Here is a 20,699-nt window from a genome sequence, read left to right on the forward strand (position 1 = left end):
CTGGCATGTAAAACAAAACATATGGAATATTAGAATCAGAATTGCCTTATTTACTAAAAGTATAGAAAATTTTCATTTGGTGACACAGTGCATTAAAAACCAGAAATATTGCTGAATAATATAAGAATGCTGAAGTGATTAAAATGGGAGCTTCACATAGTAATACTTAAATACACATTGTATTATAGAATTATACATACAATATTTAGTGTGTGTGTTAGTATAAAGAGCTGCTGAGAATCAACATGCACCATCTCCTTGGCCACAATCTGACATACTGCCCAGTGAAAATATTGTCCCTCAAACCTCTATGCAACAAGCAGAAAGGATGAGAATAAATGAGTAAAACGAGTGAGTGGTGAAGAGTCCAACAAATAGCAATCCAAAAAAGATTTGGATATGATTCACAGGAGTTGGCTTCCCAAAGCTGAGAGGAAACACTGCTAAATATTGGATTTACCTTTGACAGGTGCCAAGAGAATACGACTCCAGTTGTATCCCAAATGAAATTAAACATAAAATTAGACTTGGAAATGACTGTTATTTTTTGGCTACCTGAGCGAATTAACTTGATTTTTCAAAGCCTGAAAAATTGATGTGAACTTGGTTGACTTTCTTGTGCTGTCGAAGTACACTTGCTTTGATACAAGATGAACTTAAAGATCAATTTCCATCATGAAATAATTATATGGCATCAAGAAATGCACAAATCTTCCTTTTTCCCCCTATTCTTTTTTACTATTTCATATCTGATATTTTTATATGCACTGTGTACACGAGCTGGAAGAAATGTCAACATATCTGGAGGAATTTTAATTGTGAGTATTTATATGGAATAATCCTAAATAAATGGTCCATTTTTGTTTGTGTTGGCATGAGTGTGTATAAGGGACCATCTTAGTCAGAGGCTTCAAGCTGCCATTAACCAACCATAACAGAGTAATAACACAGAACTCCTGATTTGATGGGATGAAAAAAAACAACAGTGGAAGGAAAGTATGTTTCCATCGAATGCTGCAGCTCGTTAAAAACAATGGCAAACATTCGCTGGTCTTTTCCCCTGAAACAAATGGAAAGGGACTTTCTGTGTCATCTTTCCATACAATTAAGGTCTTAGAGAGTGTAATGCAGAGGTCTTGGCAGAGGCTAAAATCCTACTGTGGAGACTGTGCCAGCGCTGCCTTTTCTTTTAGACAGGAAAAGCCTCGACATCCCTCGACAGGGACAGTAGCTACTTATTGACTCTTAGTTCAAGTTACTCAATCTACACATTTCAAGTTACATCTCTGTTCGTGCGCTTGCCAAGTCTCGGACTCTGAAAGTGCTGTGTGTTCTTTAGGTTTTGCGTGTGTTGTTTCATGGCTGGTGTTGTTGCTCTTCCTAGTGTCAGTGTTGATTTTGAGTCTGTCAGCCAAGCATCGAGTGCCGCTGTTTGACTGGAAAATGAATACGACTCACCACATTTCTCAGGGTGCACAAGCGAGGACTTGACAACAGCATGGGGAAATAGTCAACTCCCCCTTGTAAATGTCAATCAGCTGAAATGTGTATGTGTGTAGACAGTTACTTGTATGTTTTCCTCATAGAACTCAAAGCATTAACAACAATCTGATGGATATTTTAATAAGAAGCTGCTGACCTGCTTTCAGTGTAACTGCAGCTGTGAATTGGAGTTAATACCAGAAACTCCTCAGCTCCATTACAGTATATATCTGCCATTGTATCGGGCTTTTCCCATTTCCCCAGGTAGCCATTGGGCTCCAGCGATTTCTGTCCTAAAGCCTGGTCCTGGTGGTTGGAGTCAAAACTCTGGGTCTAGGATCAAAGGGAGAGGCTTGCGAATCACTTACCGTCAGATCAAATGGGAAATCCACCGATGATTCACAGAGATGAGTGACTTTGAGAAACTGACTTCTCCAGTGTACCCTCACCCACTCATCCACTCACTCAGTCACTCCTAAAGTGAATTGAAAATAAAACAGAAAAGGAACACAGCACAGATAAGGGCACAGAAAGCTTCACTTTGCAGGTCTAGAGGACTTTCAGCGCAGTGTCATTAACTGACCATCTATTTCCAATATGTCTGAGCGTGCAGTGGATTTTTACTCGGTGAGCTCTTTACGTTTGCTCTCATACCCGAGGCCTCGTGAAGACGTGTGCATGTCATTACAGGGCCCTGCAAGTGGAAACTGTGCGCTTTGATATTCCCTTTTGCAGGCAAACCAAGTCTCGCCTCTTTCTGTTCCCCTTTGCACAAATGTTTTCCATTGTGGCATGTTGTCTTCATTTGCTGGACTGAAGAATCAGTCAATCTTCTCGTTATTTGCTTAAGCTGCTCTGCCAGAGTAAAGTTTTTATGCCTGGTTCAGGGAACTTTTTTGTATGTGTCATACATGGTTATGATAATTACCCATTTTCCATTTCGACAGTAGACATGTTTATCATACTCAGTATCCATCTGCCCATTTCACTTCTGTTTTGCATTATGGAAATCTTTTCAATATAGCTCCTTTGACATGCACTTCAGAAAGGAAGACATGAGATTACCCAATCATAGTCGCTGACAGAACTGTTAGTTGTGAAACTCTCAGAAAAACAAAAAGAAAAAATCTTTTACCATGATCATCGGCATGTGCAGATTGTGTGGTAAATTTTGAAACTTTTAAATTTTGTGTGTTTCAGTGACAGATTGTGAGGGTTTGTGTCCTAGGTGGGATCCCCTGGCTTCTTCTCGAGGCTTACTAACATTTCCTGCTAAACCAAAGTACACTAAACTAGAAACCACGGTGAATGTAACAAGTGCACTTACTTGCAGATTTTCTTTTCTGTGTTTTTACATACGGCTGCATGGAAATGATACTATGAAAATATTTGTTGTAGAGCAAAAATACAAATATCAAGAAAAAAGTCAGCCCTGTAAGTCACAGTATCTATTTTCCCCAGCAGATCCACCACCACTACCTTTATAGATAGTAGTTCTAAACATACACACAGTGTGGCTAAATGTAGTAATTCAGAGTAACTCACTGTCACTGTTTAGCTTTCAGTCACATCACATTTAGTGATGTATATTTCCGTTATATTGTTTCATAATAAGGTAACAAGTAAAGTTTAATGTTAGGTTGATAATATTGAAAGGGAACCAAATGAAACATACATTTGATCATAGCTTTGGTGCAACATTCTGATGTTTTTTGGTTTATGCATCATCTGCTGTATTTTTCTACTTTTTTATGCAAAGATGTACTAATAATAGTCACTTTTTCATTGAAAAGCATAATATTTTCGTGTGGATGAATTCCCAAACTCCCTACAGATGTACCTAAATCTTCCACAAACATCATGTAAAAACATTGGAATCCAGCAGCACCTAAGTACTCTAAAAACCTGAGGAAAACACTGGAAATACTCAAGTTGGCTAAATAAAGAACACAGGCCTAGCCGTTTTAATCAGGAAATACTGCGTACTGTGGGTTTTAGAGGGTTTTGATACAGAGTTAGATGACTTCATCACAGGGGAGTCGCTCTCTCTGACTCTGCTACAAGCCTGCGACACACTCAGAGTTTCCTAAAGCGACTCTCAGTCACCAGGACACCTGCCCAGATTGCCACTCATTTCGCTCACACCCTAAATCAGTTTCTTGCTGATGTTCTTTTTTTTTTTTTATCCTCAACATCCTCGCTTTACTCTCCACTGACAGCCAGAAGTGCATTCATGCTCACAAATCTGTATTAAAAGTATTACAGAATATATCTGTAATGTAAATAACCTCCAAATTAACACCTAAATCATGCAGCTCGGAACAGGAAAACAGCTGTCTTTATGTTCACAAGTGAATATTACTTACAATGTACTCTCACCCCAAATGTTAAATATATGAAGTATTAAAAACTGTGAGCAGACATAGGACACGATCTGAGTAGTGGTAGTAGTAGTAGACTGATTTTACATGTATATATTCATTAGGGAGCTCCCCTTCCAGTCATCTTCAGAGGATCTCCCTCCGGGTCAGCCGTTTAGAAGCACACTTACTACGGCAGGCAGCGCTGAATCACTGACTTTCTGTTGCATTGTCATGAGCAATACCAGTAAATCTGAGAAAACACTATCAGCAAATGAAACTTGCCATAGGCTGTGGTCGACTCAAACCTGTCTTTCAGTTGTGAAGTATTAATGTGTGGCGCGTCATCTGTAATTGAATGAGTGTTTCTGAAACACAGATTATCTGTTACTCACTGATATGAAAAATTCACCTCCTGTTTTATGTAAAATACCTGCAACGAACACTTCATTATTTTATTATAATTTTTGTTTTTACGTTTGGTTTCGTTTTTTTTTCCTTTTTTGTGAATCCAGGTATAACTAATCACCGACATACATATAAATTAAGGGTTTTAGTTTTCAGATGAGATTTATTTCAGCCTTTATGTATCCAAGCGGAAGGAAAACTGCACTTTTCTGTGAGACTGATCTTGGAAATTGAAATACGTTAAGGTATTTTCCAAACCGCTGCAAGTAAAATCAGATTTCCATCAATACCAACTGTCACGTCGAGAGTGAAGTTAAACAAAAATGTTACTGATAGAATGTGTGGGGAAACCTATTCCCGCACCTTCTTATGAGAAAACACACTGAATCACATTGAGAGGAATTAAAATAACGTTCCACTTTAGGCAATAGTTTTATGCAAATTGCCCTTAATGTTATTTCTGAGTTGATAGGTTAATGTTTGCCTCTGCAACCATCTAATCAGTACAGCGGAAAGTGATATGTTTTTGCAGACGCCCACTTGATGTTGGTCTGTCGCACTTCACGCTATGTTGCTCATATTTCTGTGGTGTTACTGCACATTAACTCCCATGAAACAACACAGCTACACAATTTACCACATGACATTTGAGCTGTATATTTAGCTGATTCTGACAGACCTGTGAACTCGGACTCCATTGAAATGACTGTTAGCTTTTGTCTTGAAATGCACAGTGATCATTTTATCACATTAAGGTGGTTTATATGTTTATTCTGACTGAAAAGTATGTATGTAGTTTAAATATTGAGTGTTTTTTTTCAATAGATGCTCCTTTAACAGCTGTGAGATGTTGTTTATTTTGAGAACTGTTGCGCCACTTGTCTTCTGAAAGGTCACGGCCTTTAAAGGAGATCCATAACTCGCCATTAAAGTTTTAATTTCACCAAGAATGATTGATAAACAGGTATATTACTCTTCAATGTTACACACACAAAGGTAATGTCTGCTTTGATAGTGACAGTGCAGTCGCATAGGTGTGTGGCGGTTCTGTGTGTGTGTATGTGTGTGCGTGTATGAACATGGTTGACATGGGAAAGGAAGAGCCTCCCACGCTAACAGGATGATGTGAGTGATGGTGGCCAGACACAAAAGCAAGCAGCAGAAAACACAAACAAAACAAGCCACGCGCTAAATTAAAAGTGTTCATCTGTTGCCAAAAAGCACTGAAGAAATAAGGTGTCAAGGCGATGACATGAGATCTGAGGGATTGTTAATTTCTTACTGCGATTGTGTTGAATTAGTTGTTGAGTTCTAATAGACCTTTACGGTTCATTTCACTCTGTGTGTCATCAAATTAAAACACCCATTGCTTTTTTTCTCATGAAACAGAGACATGGTTTTGGCTCATCGTTGACTTAGTCACCTCCTGCCTCATTTTTTACAGTAAAGCATTCGTTAACCGTCTGGGGAGGGTGTTTTTTTTTTTTTTTTTTTACAGTGCACTTATAGTTAATGTGAAGAGTAGAGCTGGAGTTTTTGTCTGTCATGTATAGGCAGGTTTGCTCATAAATCTCCCAGTGTCAAACTGGGTCAGAGGTCTCGGCTGCACACTCCCAAACCAGTTCGCCTGGCCCCAGATTTTTACACTTTGTTTCTTACATCTTCAGCTTTAAAACACATACGGCAGCACACATGAAGAAGTCACAGGACAGACGCAGAACATGCTTCTGTGGAAAAAAACATTCACATCATATTTTCCATAAATTCCAAACAAATGAAGGTCTTTCCTCTGTCATGCCATCTCTCTGTGTCCTCATGTCTTCTTTGCCTCATCAAAGTACTTGAAGTTGATTTACTTCACGGCTGCAGCTTTTACAAGCTCCCTGCTGTGTTTCTTGTGGTCCCAGTGTGAATACTGAATGGAGGCAGCAGATGTAAAAGAATCACGCAGGCCGCCTGAAAATAGGCAGCAGCGAGGAGAAAGAGCTATCTGTTATTTATATAAAAAATCAGCCTCTGACTGAGTTTGGGGAGTAATTAACCTCACTGTGCCTGAGTGCCTCTCCAGCCTCGACTACATGTTTTGAACAATGGATTGGTTTTTACGCAGCCCTTTTGCCATGCTTAGAAACCATGCTCAGAGGCCTGTACCCAACCACCATCACAGATGTAATGAAGTAAAGGACAGCCCTGCTCGTTGGCCGGGGGTTGGGGTTTGTGTTTATAGGAGTCAAATGTGCTGTGGTAACTGGTAAAATTTCTTGGACTGAAACAAAGGTCACAACTGGCACCGTCAGTGAATGGAATAGTTTCTCTCATTTGTTCTGTCAGGGCTGATTATGCCTCACGTCACAGCCTTGACTTTGTGACCTTTGGGTTTGCCAGTCTTTTCGAGTTTTTCCACCTCAAGCTCGTGGCAGGTTTAATTTAGAGGGTTGAGATTTGAGAGCGGCTCGGCAAGGAACAAGACTGCCCTCTGCTGGCAGTAAATAGATCATATCCCCTCTGTAGTTCCTGACACTGTTTGGTGTTTTTGATCAGTGACATTTATTAACCCTTTTACTCCTGAGACATTGCTTTTTGACACCTGGTTGAACTTTAAAAAGCAGTTACAGTCAAAACTTGGAAATGCACAGTAAAACTAAAAATAAAGGAAAATCACAACAACACTGCAAACAACAGTAAAAACAGGACAATGGACAATGGTGTAAAAAAAACAAAAAACAAAAAAAAAAACAAAGAAGACCAAACCATTTATTTTTATAATGAGTCGCCCTCACTCACTGCATTTTGTCCCCCCGTTCCATTCCACAGATGGTGGGGGGTGCACTGAGCATGTTCAGATGTCTATGGAAAAACCAACGTCTATCAGCATGTTTTGAAAATTTTATTATTGAGCAAACGGTTGAATTTTTATTTTAATATTTAAAATAAATCATACTTTCTGAACACTCACCACAGACACGTCAGGGGTTAAAGGTGGAAAACATACAAGAAAGGTAAATTGTCAGTTTTGGATCTATAACACAGCTTGAAAATGAAAACCAGCTATTTAAGAAAAAAAGCATTCATTATTTATTTATTTATTCATTTATTTGCCAGGGACAATGCAGTGAAACGTACTGGATATATTCAACATCTGATGTTCTGCACAAAGAGTTTATAACATTTAGTTATGAGTGCATCTCCTGTCCCTGGTTGGACTTTTCCACAGAAAAATACATTTACAGAATACACAGACGTGATAAAAGCCTTTTCACATTGACCACACATACTCACACACATTCACACACTCAAAGAAAAATAAGAAAAAAGATAAAAACAGTCCGACCTCACCAAACACTACATTTTAGATGTGGGTACATTCTTGTTTTGTTTTCAGCCCATTCTGAACCTTTGCTGTCAATGTTTTGACGTCTGTCATCAGTTTTGTTTAACTTGGCATTGTATTCCAGATATGACTGCCCTTTATGGAGAAAACTGACTTTGTATTAAACTTTATAGTCATCCTGGATTTTTCAGTGACAGAAATGGAAAACAGAGTGTCACCGATACTGATACTTTGCAAAAAAACATATGATTTACATTAAAAAGTGATACTGTTTTAACAAAGGGTGTTTAACATTTGTAGAGAGCTATCTAAATGTTCTCCAAAGCTGAGTACTTTTATTTCATCTAGAGGTGATACATAAGAATAATTCTGTAGTGACATATTGTCCCATATATACCAACCTCAAAACAAACTTTTATGGGACAAAAAGCACAAAACTTTCGGAGTCACAGTGGACAGATCCACTTTCCAGGACACAGAAATCCAGTCGCGGAAAAAATTAAGAGACCATCAAAAGCCATCATAAACAATGGTTATGCAATCAAGTACTAACTCCTGTGTGTATCATGTGACTAAAACAGACAGAAAAGAAAACATGGAATGCCTAAAAGCACTGTTTTTGTCAGTACAATGCCTTAGATATTGATGTAAGAGCTGAAGTGATTTTTATTATTATCAAGAAAACCATGGAAAATGGCTAGATATCAGCTCTGAAATTAAACCCTTATGAGCTATTTTTGTTGTTATCATTATATTTGTCCAAACGAATGTACCTTTAGTTTTACCAGGCATTAAAATGAATAAGAAATTGAAGAAAAAACAAGGGTGGTCTAATAATTTCTTCCGCAACTGTATGAACGGTTACTATGTACAGAAAAAGTACATATACACAGTATTATATAAAGGAAACTAATGAAGTATGAAGATAGTAAGTATAATTTAGTTTATTATATCATGGACAATCCCAATTAATTAAGTGTTGCCTCCTTTTGTTTTTCTTTTCAGTCAATGAGATCATCGGCAGAGACATGTCCCAGTCTCCGAGCGCCCATGGTCCCCCATCATCACACAACCAGTCATAGCTCCACCTTTGCCCTGATGCACCGTCCACTCCAGCCCTGAAACCCCTCCTGGCCCTGACCCAGATCCAGGTCCTAGTCCTTGGATCCTGCGGACGATGGGACAGGAGAGCAAGAAGAGACAAGTCTGTGGTCAGAGACAGAATCCAGGTTCCGTAAAGCCACGTGGACCTGTTAGACCACGACGAGGCAAAAGGACGGTCCCGAACACCGAAACGTTTTTCTGATACTGAGAGACACAGAATTCATCATTTCATACAGATTCAGACTGAACAGAAAAGTGAGTGAGTTACATCACAGGAGACAAGAAAAACCTGCTTTCTTTTTTCTTGTTTCTAGTAACTTTAAAGGTGACAAAGTACGACTGTGGTTGTCGTCGTCGCCTTCTCACCAGCACTGACCTTTACGAATGATGACTCATTTAAGGCTGCGTTCAAAAAGCACAGTTCAGAACATTCAAGTCCCCCAGCACAACTTTTACCACCATCAGCCATCACACTGAAGACATTAAAAACAGAAAACAGGTTGTACAACTTAATGCTGTAGAGTTTTATAATTTTTTTTTTCCTATTCATCCTTAATGATGAGAAACAGAAACCAGAAAAAACACACAAAAGAAAAGGTTTGAGTAACGAACAGAACCTTCCAATCAGTTTTTTGCTCATGGCGTAGTGATGAAGACTCTGCCCACTTCTTTTTTTTTTTTTTTTTTTCAAATGATAAACCCATTCAGGTCTGGAGTGCAGGGGCCTGGCAGGGAGGACGACTCCTCTGGTGCTGGTCTGGGATCTGCAACCTGCAACATTCCACAACCTTTAGTAACCCTGCAGCCGTGTAGATATCTGTACATGATTTTCTTCTATCTTTCTTCTTCCTCTTCTGTTTCATCTTTCCCTCTTCTGTGTTTCTTGATCTTCTCCAAGTTGAACAAATGCCTTATTGACTTTTAGCAGCTTTGAATGGTAGCAAAAGCTTTTCTTGTTTTGCACAGCCGGCTTTAAGTTTAGCTCTATTTTTTTTTTTTTTTTTTTTTTTTTTTAATAGGAGGTGACTGTGTGACTTAGGTTGGCAGATACGAGTTCAAGAACCCTGTCGGTTTAAAACCCGAGGGAAAGAGTGGGATTCAGGACCGAGGCAGCCCTCCTGATCAGTTAAAGATTGATTTGAAGATGCGCGTTATTATGGTGTTACAAAAGAGTGTTTTTATTGACCCTCAGAGACAGATCTCTGCCCCTGAAAGATGTTTTTTCAAGCAATAACTCCCTAAATCTCCCAGTGGCCCTTGTGTGCCTTCTATTTCCTGACAGGCACTTTAACTTTATGGTGTAACAACCATGGCAGCATACAATCTGAGAACGTTTTTTAAAGTATTTTCTACATAAAAATGTCTATATATAACATTTATGCACCATCCCCTTTTATAAGTAACAAGGAAATGTCAGTTTTGAGAAGAACATCAGGATGTAACAGGATGTTTGCTTAATGTGGTAACAGCTTCTGTTTGGGATTCAATCAAACACATAATTTTCTGTACAATTGCATCCGTACACAATCCTTTTTTTTCTGCTTTTTTTCCTTTTCTGACAGATATGCAGTGCCCATTAGGCAGCAATAACACAAACTCAAGAAAAAACAAACCCATGTGGTGATACCGAGTGTTTTCAGGCAGGTTTCTTGTCAGATATGATGTGGATTGTGCACAGATACAGACGTGTCACTCTGGTTTGCAGATTTTTGTTGGCTTTTTGCCTTAAGCGTGTCTTTGACAATGATGCTCCTGCATGTGACAGCGGAGGAGTGTTGCTTATGACAGTTTTGTAAGTCAGTTTCCAGGTGAAAATGATTCTGCTATGCATTGAAATTCTGCCTAATGCCTTTTAAAATGAGAAAAAAAAAGACAAAAAAGACCTTGATGCCTATAGAAATAGACTGTAGATGTGTACATGCTTGACTGATTCTGCTTGAGTGATTCTCCTTGGTTTGACCATCAGCCAATCTGCCTTTTCAAGGACACAGTGCAAGCATCTTAATAGGTACAGAGTGTGTGTGAGTGTGTGAAAGGATGGTTGGTATTTGTACCAAATATGCTGTAACGAAGGCAAGAATTTCAGGAGTCCTACTTTCAAAAACAAAAGCACACACATGCATTTAGGCTATGCAAGCTATAATCGCAGCAAATGTGAGATATGACGTAAATATGAGAAATGAGATTATAAAGTAATTGTAATATTATGAACTTCACAGAGCAGGACACAAACATAGACGAATAGTGAACATAATATGTCACTATGTAAACTATTAGGATGCCTTAACTCTTGTTTGAAACCAGTTTGTCAGTGTGTCTGTTCTGGTTCATTCTTTTTTCCATGACAAAGATTAATGGGTTAGCTATGATATTGTTTTTTTTTTGTTTTTGGGGGGGAGGGGGGGGTTCACAGGTTGGATGTTGACAGTTATGTTGGAGAAGGAGGATTTTTAAAAAAAAAATAAAGCTGGTTCTGCAGCTTAGAAAGACGTTAGTCAAGAAATATGACACAAAACCAGCATTTACAGTAAACTCTGGCTGCCGTCCTTCTGTCACAACCAAAGATCGAACAATATGTTCCCATTTTACATGATGGTAAAGCAACAGAGACTGTACAACTCTATTTTTGATACTTTGAAATGGATGTCATTCCTAAAAGGTTAGGGACATGTAGGAGTGTTGACATATATATATATACGCATATATATCTATTTATCTACATAGATATATATATGTATCTATATACCGTATATATAAAATTTGTAAAATAAAAGGGAAATACAGGTTTAGCTGATGTTTACCAAGCCTTGTATTGTCATTTCTTGTATATTTTGTATGTTAAATTTTTTGTAATTTTTAAGACTGCAGTGCTTTTTGAAATTATTCAAAGGGAATACCTTGCATCATACGGTAGGCTATAAAGTAGTGTACATCAATAAAAACATAAAACTCAACCATGGCTTTTTGTCATTTTCTTTCCACCTGTTTGATATTTTCTCTCATCAAAATGCAGCAGATTCAGGAAAACCTGGAATTAATTGTTGCTAATTTCATTCAATAACATGATTACAATGCACAGTTTACAGACACTAAATATACACTGTCCAAGAAACATCACAGTTTTTTTTGTCCATTATTTTTTTTTGTGAGATCTTGTATTGATGACTGAGTAAAGTCTTCTAAATCACATCCCCAAGACCCTCAGTGTGGTTCAGGTCTGGACCCTGGAGACCAGTCCCTGAATCAGTCTTTCATTACTTCAGGCATTTCAGTTCTCCATCGTCAGGATGTATTTACGTCATTTGGAAGAATGAGATGGGAAAAAATCTAACATTTATTTATTTATTTTTGTGGCGCAGTCAAGGCGAGTCAACAATATCATTAAACTGACGTTGCTTTCGACCAATGGAGATAGAGAGAGCCATAGTTTTAGCCATTCAGAGGCAGAAGAAGGTGGGTTGTACTTGCTAATGCGCGAGGGGGCCAGGTGCGAGCGCGAGGATACTGGTCAAAGTTTGAGATGATTCATGATTTTTTTTATTTTTTATTTATTTATTTATTTAAATCTCTTCTATGCCTTATGCTATGAACGTTTTGTACATTAAATTTTAATAATAATAATAATAATAATAATAATAATAATAATAAAAATAAAAATAATAAAATTGGAGATCCTCTTGCAAAACTTTGCGAAATCACGAGAAAGTGACAAAAATGAACACGGGTGAAAATAATGTTGGTCAAATGGAAATTTATTACTAAAAAAAAAAAAAGTCTGAGGGCGGCTTCTTCTGTAAGTTTCTATTTGTATATATTATCTAGTGTAGGTTAAAACCTTTACAACTCTGACACTTACATTTAATCACTCCAGTACAGAAGCACCTTTTTACATGAAAACATTTGGGAAGTGACCAATAGGCTGAAATAAAAAACAAACAAACAAACAAAAAAAAAAAACAGGCTCTTAAATATGTGACATAGTCGGGTAATGTGATTTGGTATAAGAAAAAAAAAGTCAAAGATTTTATTTTTTTTGCTTTAATTTCTGCTGTGAATCTTAGTATTGTCTAATATGTGTCGTTACAAACCGATAGTTGCTCCTCACTGCATCAGTTTGGGTTAAAGAACATGTTCCAGCTGAAACACATGAATCCCTGCAGTGTTGAGGACTCTCATCCATATGCTTTTGTTCAATCAGAAGCGCCCTCTAGTGGCACAATGCACACACAACCATACTAATGAGGTCTAATGTTTTCATAGAAAAACCAAACAGATGAAAGACAGTTTGACATGTGATCATACATGTTCTGTCTCATGTGTCTCCAGCTCAGTAACTCATTATTTCATCCCAAATGGAGGCTGTCAAGTCCTCGAAAATAAATGCTGGGATGCTCTGAAAGTTTGATCAAATCACATGATGTTTCTCAGACATGTCATGTGATCATCATTTTCATGTCTTTGAATGTTGTAATTCCTGTTTGCATTTCAGACTGTTTGTTGACATGAAGGTTAAGAAATGACATGGATTAAGTACCAGTCTAAGCTTCATTACAGGAACAAGCACAAAAAGTGTAAATATAAGAGCTAGATTGTCTCGATAGTTATTGGATTATTTATTTTTTTGTTCACAATGAAGTGTTTTGAACTGTGCACCTCAAGCCCATTTTCAGAGTATTTATTTCCTTAGGCATCAGTTTAAAGTATTAACAAATAGGCAATATTTATTGATCAATTAGTACACAGATTTACAAGTAAGACATTTATATTGGTCATGATAGAGAAAAATAAAGTCATAAGTGCCGGTTGGCTACAGTTTAAGATACAGTATTGGGTCACATCAATTTAATTCTATGTAGTAGATGCATTTGTTTTTCTGTCTTATTTGGCTTTTTTTTTTTTTTTTTTTTTTTTTTTTAACATTTTGTGTTAATCTTTTATCTGTTTATTAACTGGTAAAAATTCCTTGTTTTTTAATAGGTAGGCTAATTGGCACACAAAGCCGATTATTGATTATGTATTAGATGAGACTGGATTTTATGCAGAATTAGTCTGAGCAATCACTTTTACCTCAAAACACCATCTGCACATTAGAATATATTCACTTTCACATTCTATCTAGTGTAAAAAAAAAAAAAAAAAGTCTATATACACTATTGACAATAAAGTTAGAATAAAATATTTTTACCTCATTATGACAATGACTTATTCTTGATAAAGTGTAACTGGGACTCGGTATGTAATTACTGCATCTGGTCAAAGGTGATTATTGATGTGTATAAATACAAAGAGAAACGTGCCTGAAAACAACTATATCAGCTTTATTGGTAGCAGTATATAAATGTGCATAAATCTATGTTTATATGTAAAAACACTTTTACATGTTTGAAAACCTTAACCAACGAGCACTTCTGTCAGGTATTTTCCAATTCATCTTCAAAATATGTAAGATTCGGCACATTTTCTACCTCTAAAGCAGCTAATTTCCACACAAACTACTGACCTGTGACATATTTGACTGGTTCTTATTGGGGATAACATTTACCTTTAAAACTAAACAGACAAAATGAGACAGGCGACATGTTGACATTTATTGTTTACAGGTGTATACATTTTAATATGCTTAAGTTCACACAAGTCTCAAACTTGCAACAAAAGAATGATCTCTGCCACCAGAGCTTGGCCCAGCCTGTTTTGAGGGCTTGCATTGCACTCTGGGTAATGTAGGCAAAGTAAAGAGATGAAAAACTAAGGGAGCTGTCGGCGGGTCTGTCAGACCAAACATAAAGTCGTGCACTTTTACACAGTGATCTGGACCGAAGCAGGAAATAAAGCATGCTACAGACTGATCCTAATAAATAGATACAGTAGCTAAGGTCGATCAGACGGGGTTTATGACAGGCCCCGGGTCGTTCACATCTAATAACAAAATCTCCACTTAAGGAAATGGGATTAATACAAATATAAATTCATCATGTTCATGTTGTTCCTAACCTCTGATTAGAAAGAGGAAAGAAAAAAAAACTCTTTAGTGCTGGAGTTTAAATGCCATATGTGACGTATCGTACGTGCACGCTTTTTACAGAAAAACAAAGTAAATATACACATCAGTTGGTACTCTGACACCTCTGTAATGTTTTGGTTTTAGCCAACAGTCCCTGCAGCTTGACACTAAATCCTGTTACGTACAGTTTGAGAGTTACCCTGTTGTTTCAGTAGTCTGTCAGTCTTTATGGCTTTGTTTTTTTTTTTTTCTTCTTTAGTGGCCCCGTAATCACTGCCGGAGGCCATTGAACCAATAAACATTGCGCATTCACATACGCACGGAACGAAATCCGCAAAAGAATATCAACTAAATAAATCTTGTAGTGGTTAAGACTGAAAGCTCAGAGCTAAAGAGCGCTGGGTTCGTATGCCTTTGCAAGGTAGAAGCAGCCTCAAGCATTTCAGGATGAACGTCTGTACACAGTTTGACAGAATGGGAATATACGTGAACTGCGCTGAGCCGCCGAGGTGGGTTTGTCCAGGGTCCACGTTACAACCCCTGCTCCACCATCAGCGGGTACAGTAGGTGGCATTAAATTTGCCTGCATGACGTCCACATGGCAACGGTGATGTCTGAACTCTGGCGGTGGCCTCAGGAGTGTCAGTACAGTACAGAAAGAAGGGGGATCATGGAAGAGAAAGCGCTCACGTAGCGTCGGGATCAGGTTTTACGGGGGGGGGGGGTGGAAGGGGGCAGCAGCTAGAGAGACGCGAGTGGGGCGAGTGCTCTTCTGTGGAGGTGACGGAGGAGGGAGGTCAGTTACAGAAGGCCAAGTGGACCTGCTGGCCGTAGAAGAGGTGGTTAGAGTGCTCGCCCACAGCCTGCCTCGCCATCTCCTCGCTCGGGAAGGTGATCAAGGCCTCGCCACTGCACTGGCCGCTGAAATTGTACAAGATGAGAACGGCGTCTGGCTGGAGCTGTGGGAAAAAAAAAAAAAAAAAAAAGGACACACGGATAAAGACGCAGTAAAATAAACCCCCACGCCTTTTCCATGCAGATGCACCATGAAACCACCAGAGGGCGCCCAAAGAACTGAGCAGGAACAATAACATACAACAGCAGCAGGAGAAGAAGCTCAGCTCATGTCATCCAACCGGTCCAGTTAGGCAGAGAAAAAGAAAAAAGAAGGAGAAGACAAATGACTGGGCGGAGTTAAGGGAGAAAAAGCAGAGCACACGTTTTTCCCACAGCATCTGAAACCCACAAGGCAGGTTGAGACACGACACACATTAATTGTTAGTTTGCATGCACTCAGCTCTTGCATCAGAATCAATAATGATGCAAAAAGATCATCATTTCTCTGGAAACACACGACAAATTATGGCTCATACACAACATGCAGGTGTGAATGAACGGTCAACGGGCGATCACAGCTGTAAGATCCACGAAGCCACATGTTAGAGGATTAAACAAATACAGATCATTCTGTGAAAGGATGAGTGGGGTTCAGTATTGTGTCTGCTGCCCAGTCCTACGTCTATGTTTGATTCACTGTAGGAGTGCCAAATCCAGATCTGCTCTGATAGTTGTACATTGGCCTGGACCTAAAAACCAACAGTTCTTACTCAACACCACACTTTCTACCGTTCGCTGGTTTTGTGTCATTTCGCAAATACGCAGAGGATGAGTGAGGTCATGGAAATCTATTCAATAATAGGCCCTTTCCCACTGCAGGAACTTTTACAGGAACTTTCTGTATTACCCTGAACTTTCAAAGCTCCTGGTGCGTTTCCACCAAAAGTTACCCGGGTAAATGACTTTCTCCCAGCCCCGAATTTACCCCAAAGAAGTTCCTGGTAGGAGGTAGTACTGTTCAGATTACCAGGAACTTTAAGGGGCGGGGCTGTGTGCTGCAGAAGGCTGAGTGGTGGACTAGACTGGCAGCATTTCCGCATTCTGTTCACTGCCAATATTTAACTCATTTAATTTTCACAAACTTGTGTTTTGATCATTCGGAAAATGGACCAAAAGAGAAGCTACAACAAGTGGACGGACGACGAGGAAATTCAGACAGACTTTGAATCGCTGACACGAAACGAGGGAGTAAAAGCTGTCGGAGCCAAATATAAGACAAGCCTAAAGAAATATGAGGAAAGAAGAAGAAACTTATGTAGGATTAAAAGAAACTAAAGGACCACAACGGTCACAGTGGATCCAACTGTCGAACGAACCAATGGTATGTATATGACACAAATATTCACTGTTCTGTTGGTTCCATGCTGTAACAGTAGTCATCGGCATCAGCTGTTTAGTTAAAGGTGAAGTCCAGTTAACCTAATGCTAATGCTAATGCTAACTGGTCAACAGTCTGACACTAAACCTAAATCAGAGAACTGGATGTATTTGTGTTGTTGCCATGAGCTGAACACTGATTTATTCTGTATGTTTGTGATTTCCACCTGAAATGGACCGGACGGACTCTCCTCTTTTTCTGAATCTGAATCTGTTTGTGTCCTGGTCCATCACCTACTGCTGTTTACAACAGCCCAGGTCAGACATATCACATCATAGTAGTAGGAATCTGTCATGTGTTCTGTTATTCATTTATGCATTTTTATTACTTTTCCAGTAGAAAAGCAAAAAAGGGACCGGGACCATGGAGTTCCAGACCAGTGTCCTGGACCAGCTGGACCACACACTGGTCCAAAAACCTGAACCTTTCACACGTGTTTATTTCCCTTTTAATCTCAAGGCACCTTTGTTTTGTTTCAATTTTTAATTTAAAAAAAAAAAAAATCTTACCTAATACTGTCTGTTCATTTACAAGGCATCAAAATATGAGTAGAGTGTAAGTACTTTTATAGGTAATATGCAGTCAAATTAAATGCAGGCATTTCAGTAAATCTGTCTGACTTTAGGGTTGCACCTGGACTATATCTGTAAAACAATAGAAATGAAACAGAACCATCCATCACACATAAAGTTAGATGTGATTTAGTTTAAGGAATGAGAAGTTGAAAATACATGTTCTACCATTTTTAAATTTAAATTAAGGATATGTAATGATGGTTAACTTCATTTAAAATGTATTCCAGATGGATTAAGTGATTCAACAACCAGTAAAATGTTAAACCCAAACTGTCCACTTACAGTACTATGTCATTTTATTGTGCTAGAGGTTAGTTTGTGAATGTATATGAGCTGGACAACAGGTTCTATTACTGCTCCCTCATACATCATCAACCTGATTTGAATAAATTTCCCTGAAGTTTCAGGTGCGGTGGAAAAACAGTTCCCAGGAATTCTTTTACCTCAAAAAGTTCCTGGTAATAAAGTTCCTGGGCCTTTCGGTGGGAAAGGGCCTAATGGCAAAGTTTACAGTTTGTAAAGTGAATTCAACATTCACTCATATTTAAGGTACTTTGGTAAACAGACACACTGTTCTACATTCATTCTTCAGGTCCATATCTAAATAGTTTCCAACATGCAGCAGGTTTGGCCTAATGCACATTATGCAACATGTAAATTATTTATACGTCAGTTTGTTGGAATCAGCTAAAAATTGATGTTCAGAAGTCACAAGAGCAGCACAGAAACATCAGTAATCCTTGTATTAGAAGCAACAACTATGGTTTAATTCAGCTCTAGATAAGTCTAATATTTCCTGCATTCTGTGTTTATGTTTCAGATCCAGATTCAGCACTCCTACCACACGTATGTGGAGACGCTCTAGTTGTGAGGCAGGTTTGGCCTCTGAACCTTGATGGCCAGATTGGGCATTCCTATTTAGAGGACAGCGACTGGAGCATGCATCAACTGGGATCACGCTTTATGTGTTAAACTGTATCTGAATGTAAAACATGTTTCATATGTTAATGTGACTGAAGGCTGCACTTCTGCAGGTTTTCTGTTGGTATACATTAGTTTTTATTTTTACCTAGAGGTCATTCTGCACCAGCTCAGAATGGAGGTCCCAGTTTATGTCATGGAGGGTCTTTTAGTGAGACTTTTTTTAGTAAGCCAGTTGAAAATGATTAAATTTTGAAATAATACACTTCAAGAAGTCCAGATGTTTCTTGGGTCAAAATGTGGGTTTTTGTAGGACTTAAGAGTTACAGAAATTAAACAGAAAAAAAAAACAAAAACACAATAATTTAGAAAATACAATCCTTCCTTTTGCAGCTCTCTCCTTTCAGTCAAATCAGATTAACCCATAAAGACCCAAACAGCCACCAACGCCCAGAACATTCTACTGATCTAAAATGTTTAATAACTTCTGATCCACTAATCCTATCAATACATGTAAATAATTGGTGTAAAATACAGTTTATCATTTTTTCATGATCATCAGATATGACCCATTTGGACGTACAGAGGCTCCATAGCGGAAAAACTGTCATCTTCTACAACACTGATTCAATCGTAAAACCCATGGAGTTGGATCAATGACAGTGGATGGACACACTGGGTTCATGTTCAGTTGATGATAGATTTTGCTAAAAGAAAAAAAAAAAGTCACATTTTCTTCATTTTTCTCTGTTTTTAATACAATAACCCTCAACTTTGATCTGAGCTTCTATAAACATCTACATGATTAGTGAATTAAATATAGGAAAATACATGATTTACACTGAAAAAATGCAAAATAAAGGACAATGTCATAATAAACTGTGTTAAATCACTTAAGAAATGTTAAATATAGAGGAAAAAAAATGATTTTGGAACTGCCACAAAAGTAGCCCTGGGTCTTTATGGGTTAAATTTACAAATGAACCTGATATCGTTTTCTGCTTCCATGTCGAGACACTGAGCAGAGCAGTGGAATCATGCCCAGGTTGTCTGATACAAAAGGATCAGAGTTACAGCTGTCAGTCACATATTTACCCCCATAACTGTGTGTAAACACCTGAGATCAGATGAAATCACGGAAATCATGGAACTGTTTTCTCAGACGTCTTGAACTACAATAGACACTGAACAGGAATTTAGACTTTTTAGCCTGGTGACGCAACAAACTATCAGACCCTGCAGCTTCCAGTTGTGTTTAACAAGATTCATGGCAGTCATTTTAAAGCAGGACCAAATACATATGTATATTAATATTATACAGAACTACTTTTTGGATGTTTATTTTGAAAAACAAAGTTTCTTCATTCAGGTAAAAAATTACTGACGTTCATTCAAGCTACAGAAGGTGATTTTGTTTTTAGCATCACTGGACAAAACACCATAACATTTTTATTGTAACTTAATACGTCTGAGGGAAAAGGAGACTTCAGCACCTGCTCCTTGGCTGTTTTCAGGTTTGACAGATTTCAGTAAATCACAGGCATTTTGAGGAAGGAGGGGGGATAAGACAGGTAACAGAGGTAACATAGCAGCTCAGGTCTGTGGGATATTTTGGCTTCACTTCTCCACAGAGGCGTGAAAAACAGTGTCTACACTTTGAGATGAGACAGCTGCAGGAGGAGGGTGTGGATTTTATTTCTTCTATTTTCTGCCGACTGAAGCTGAATTTGACTACACCTAACATCTGTTGACAGAAATACATGGTGCATTTTAAGATTTCGTGAACATTCAATACTAATTTCAGCCCAGTTTGGTGAAAAAAACACTTATAATACAACCATATAAATGATGAAATGTAGCCAATTCGTGACAACATTTTTTGGAGTAGAAAATTAGGATGTTGCAAGAAATTCAGAGGTTTCCAATAAGATCCATGACATGAACTTGGAGGTTTAGTGAGAGCTGTTATGGAAAGAATTAGATGTTAGTGTTTACTGAGCAGCTGCTTCATCAGATGTTCATTTCTATAGTATATTTAGCCCAGGAAATGCCCACTCTGCCCACTGTGGTTCTGTTCTGGAGGCTCTTCTTACCTTTGCCGAGTCCCTAAAGACAGAGCCATTCTTTGGGCTGAATCAGACTCCTGGCCTGTTCGCTCATCTGAACCACGCCGCTGTACTCATCAGGGGCGTACTACAGATAGCATATAATGAACGGACAGTCAGAGAGGCCTCCACAATGA

At 38.4% G+C, this 20,699-nt stretch overlaps 2 protein-coding genes across 3 annotated transcripts in view; one reads left to right on the forward strand and one right to left on the reverse strand.

Annotated features, from left to right (window-relative positions):
• The window catches only part of nfatc3a (nuclear factor of activated T cells 3a), a 70,255-nt gene extending 58,616 nt beyond the window's left edge, over positions 1-11,639 (forward strand). The window contains exon 10 of the mRNA XM_030163447.1: positions 8,587-11,639. Coding sequence (XP_030019307.1) covers positions 8,587-8,663 — 77 coding nt within the window. The 3' untranslated portion in view covers positions 8,664-11,639. The remainder of the gene's footprint in view (positions 1-8,586) is intronic.
• A 2,632-nt stretch (positions 11,640-14,271) lies between these two features.
• Positions 14,272-20,699, reverse strand: part of esrp2 (epithelial splicing regulatory protein 2) — a 28,155-nt gene continuing 21,727 nt past the window's right edge. For both annotated transcript variants that reach the window (XR_003935079.1, XM_030130988.1), the window contains exons 16-17: positions 20,551-20,650; positions 14,272-15,645 (exon numbers count right to left, since the gene is read on the reverse strand). Coding sequence is in view for 1 of the 2 variants with exons in the window: in XM_030130988.1 (XP_029986848.1) it covers positions 20,564-20,650 (87 nt within the window). In the remaining variant the exon portion in view is untranslated. The remainder of the gene's footprint in view (positions 15,646-20,550; positions 20,651-20,699) is intronic.

Source organism: Sphaeramia orbicularis, chromosome 3 (genome assembly GCF_902148855.1).
Source record: "Sphaeramia orbicularis chromosome 3, fSphaOr1.1, whole genome shotgun sequence".
NCBI classification, from domain to species: Eukaryota; Metazoa; Chordata; class Actinopteri; order Kurtiformes; family Apogonidae; genus Sphaeramia; species Sphaeramia orbicularis.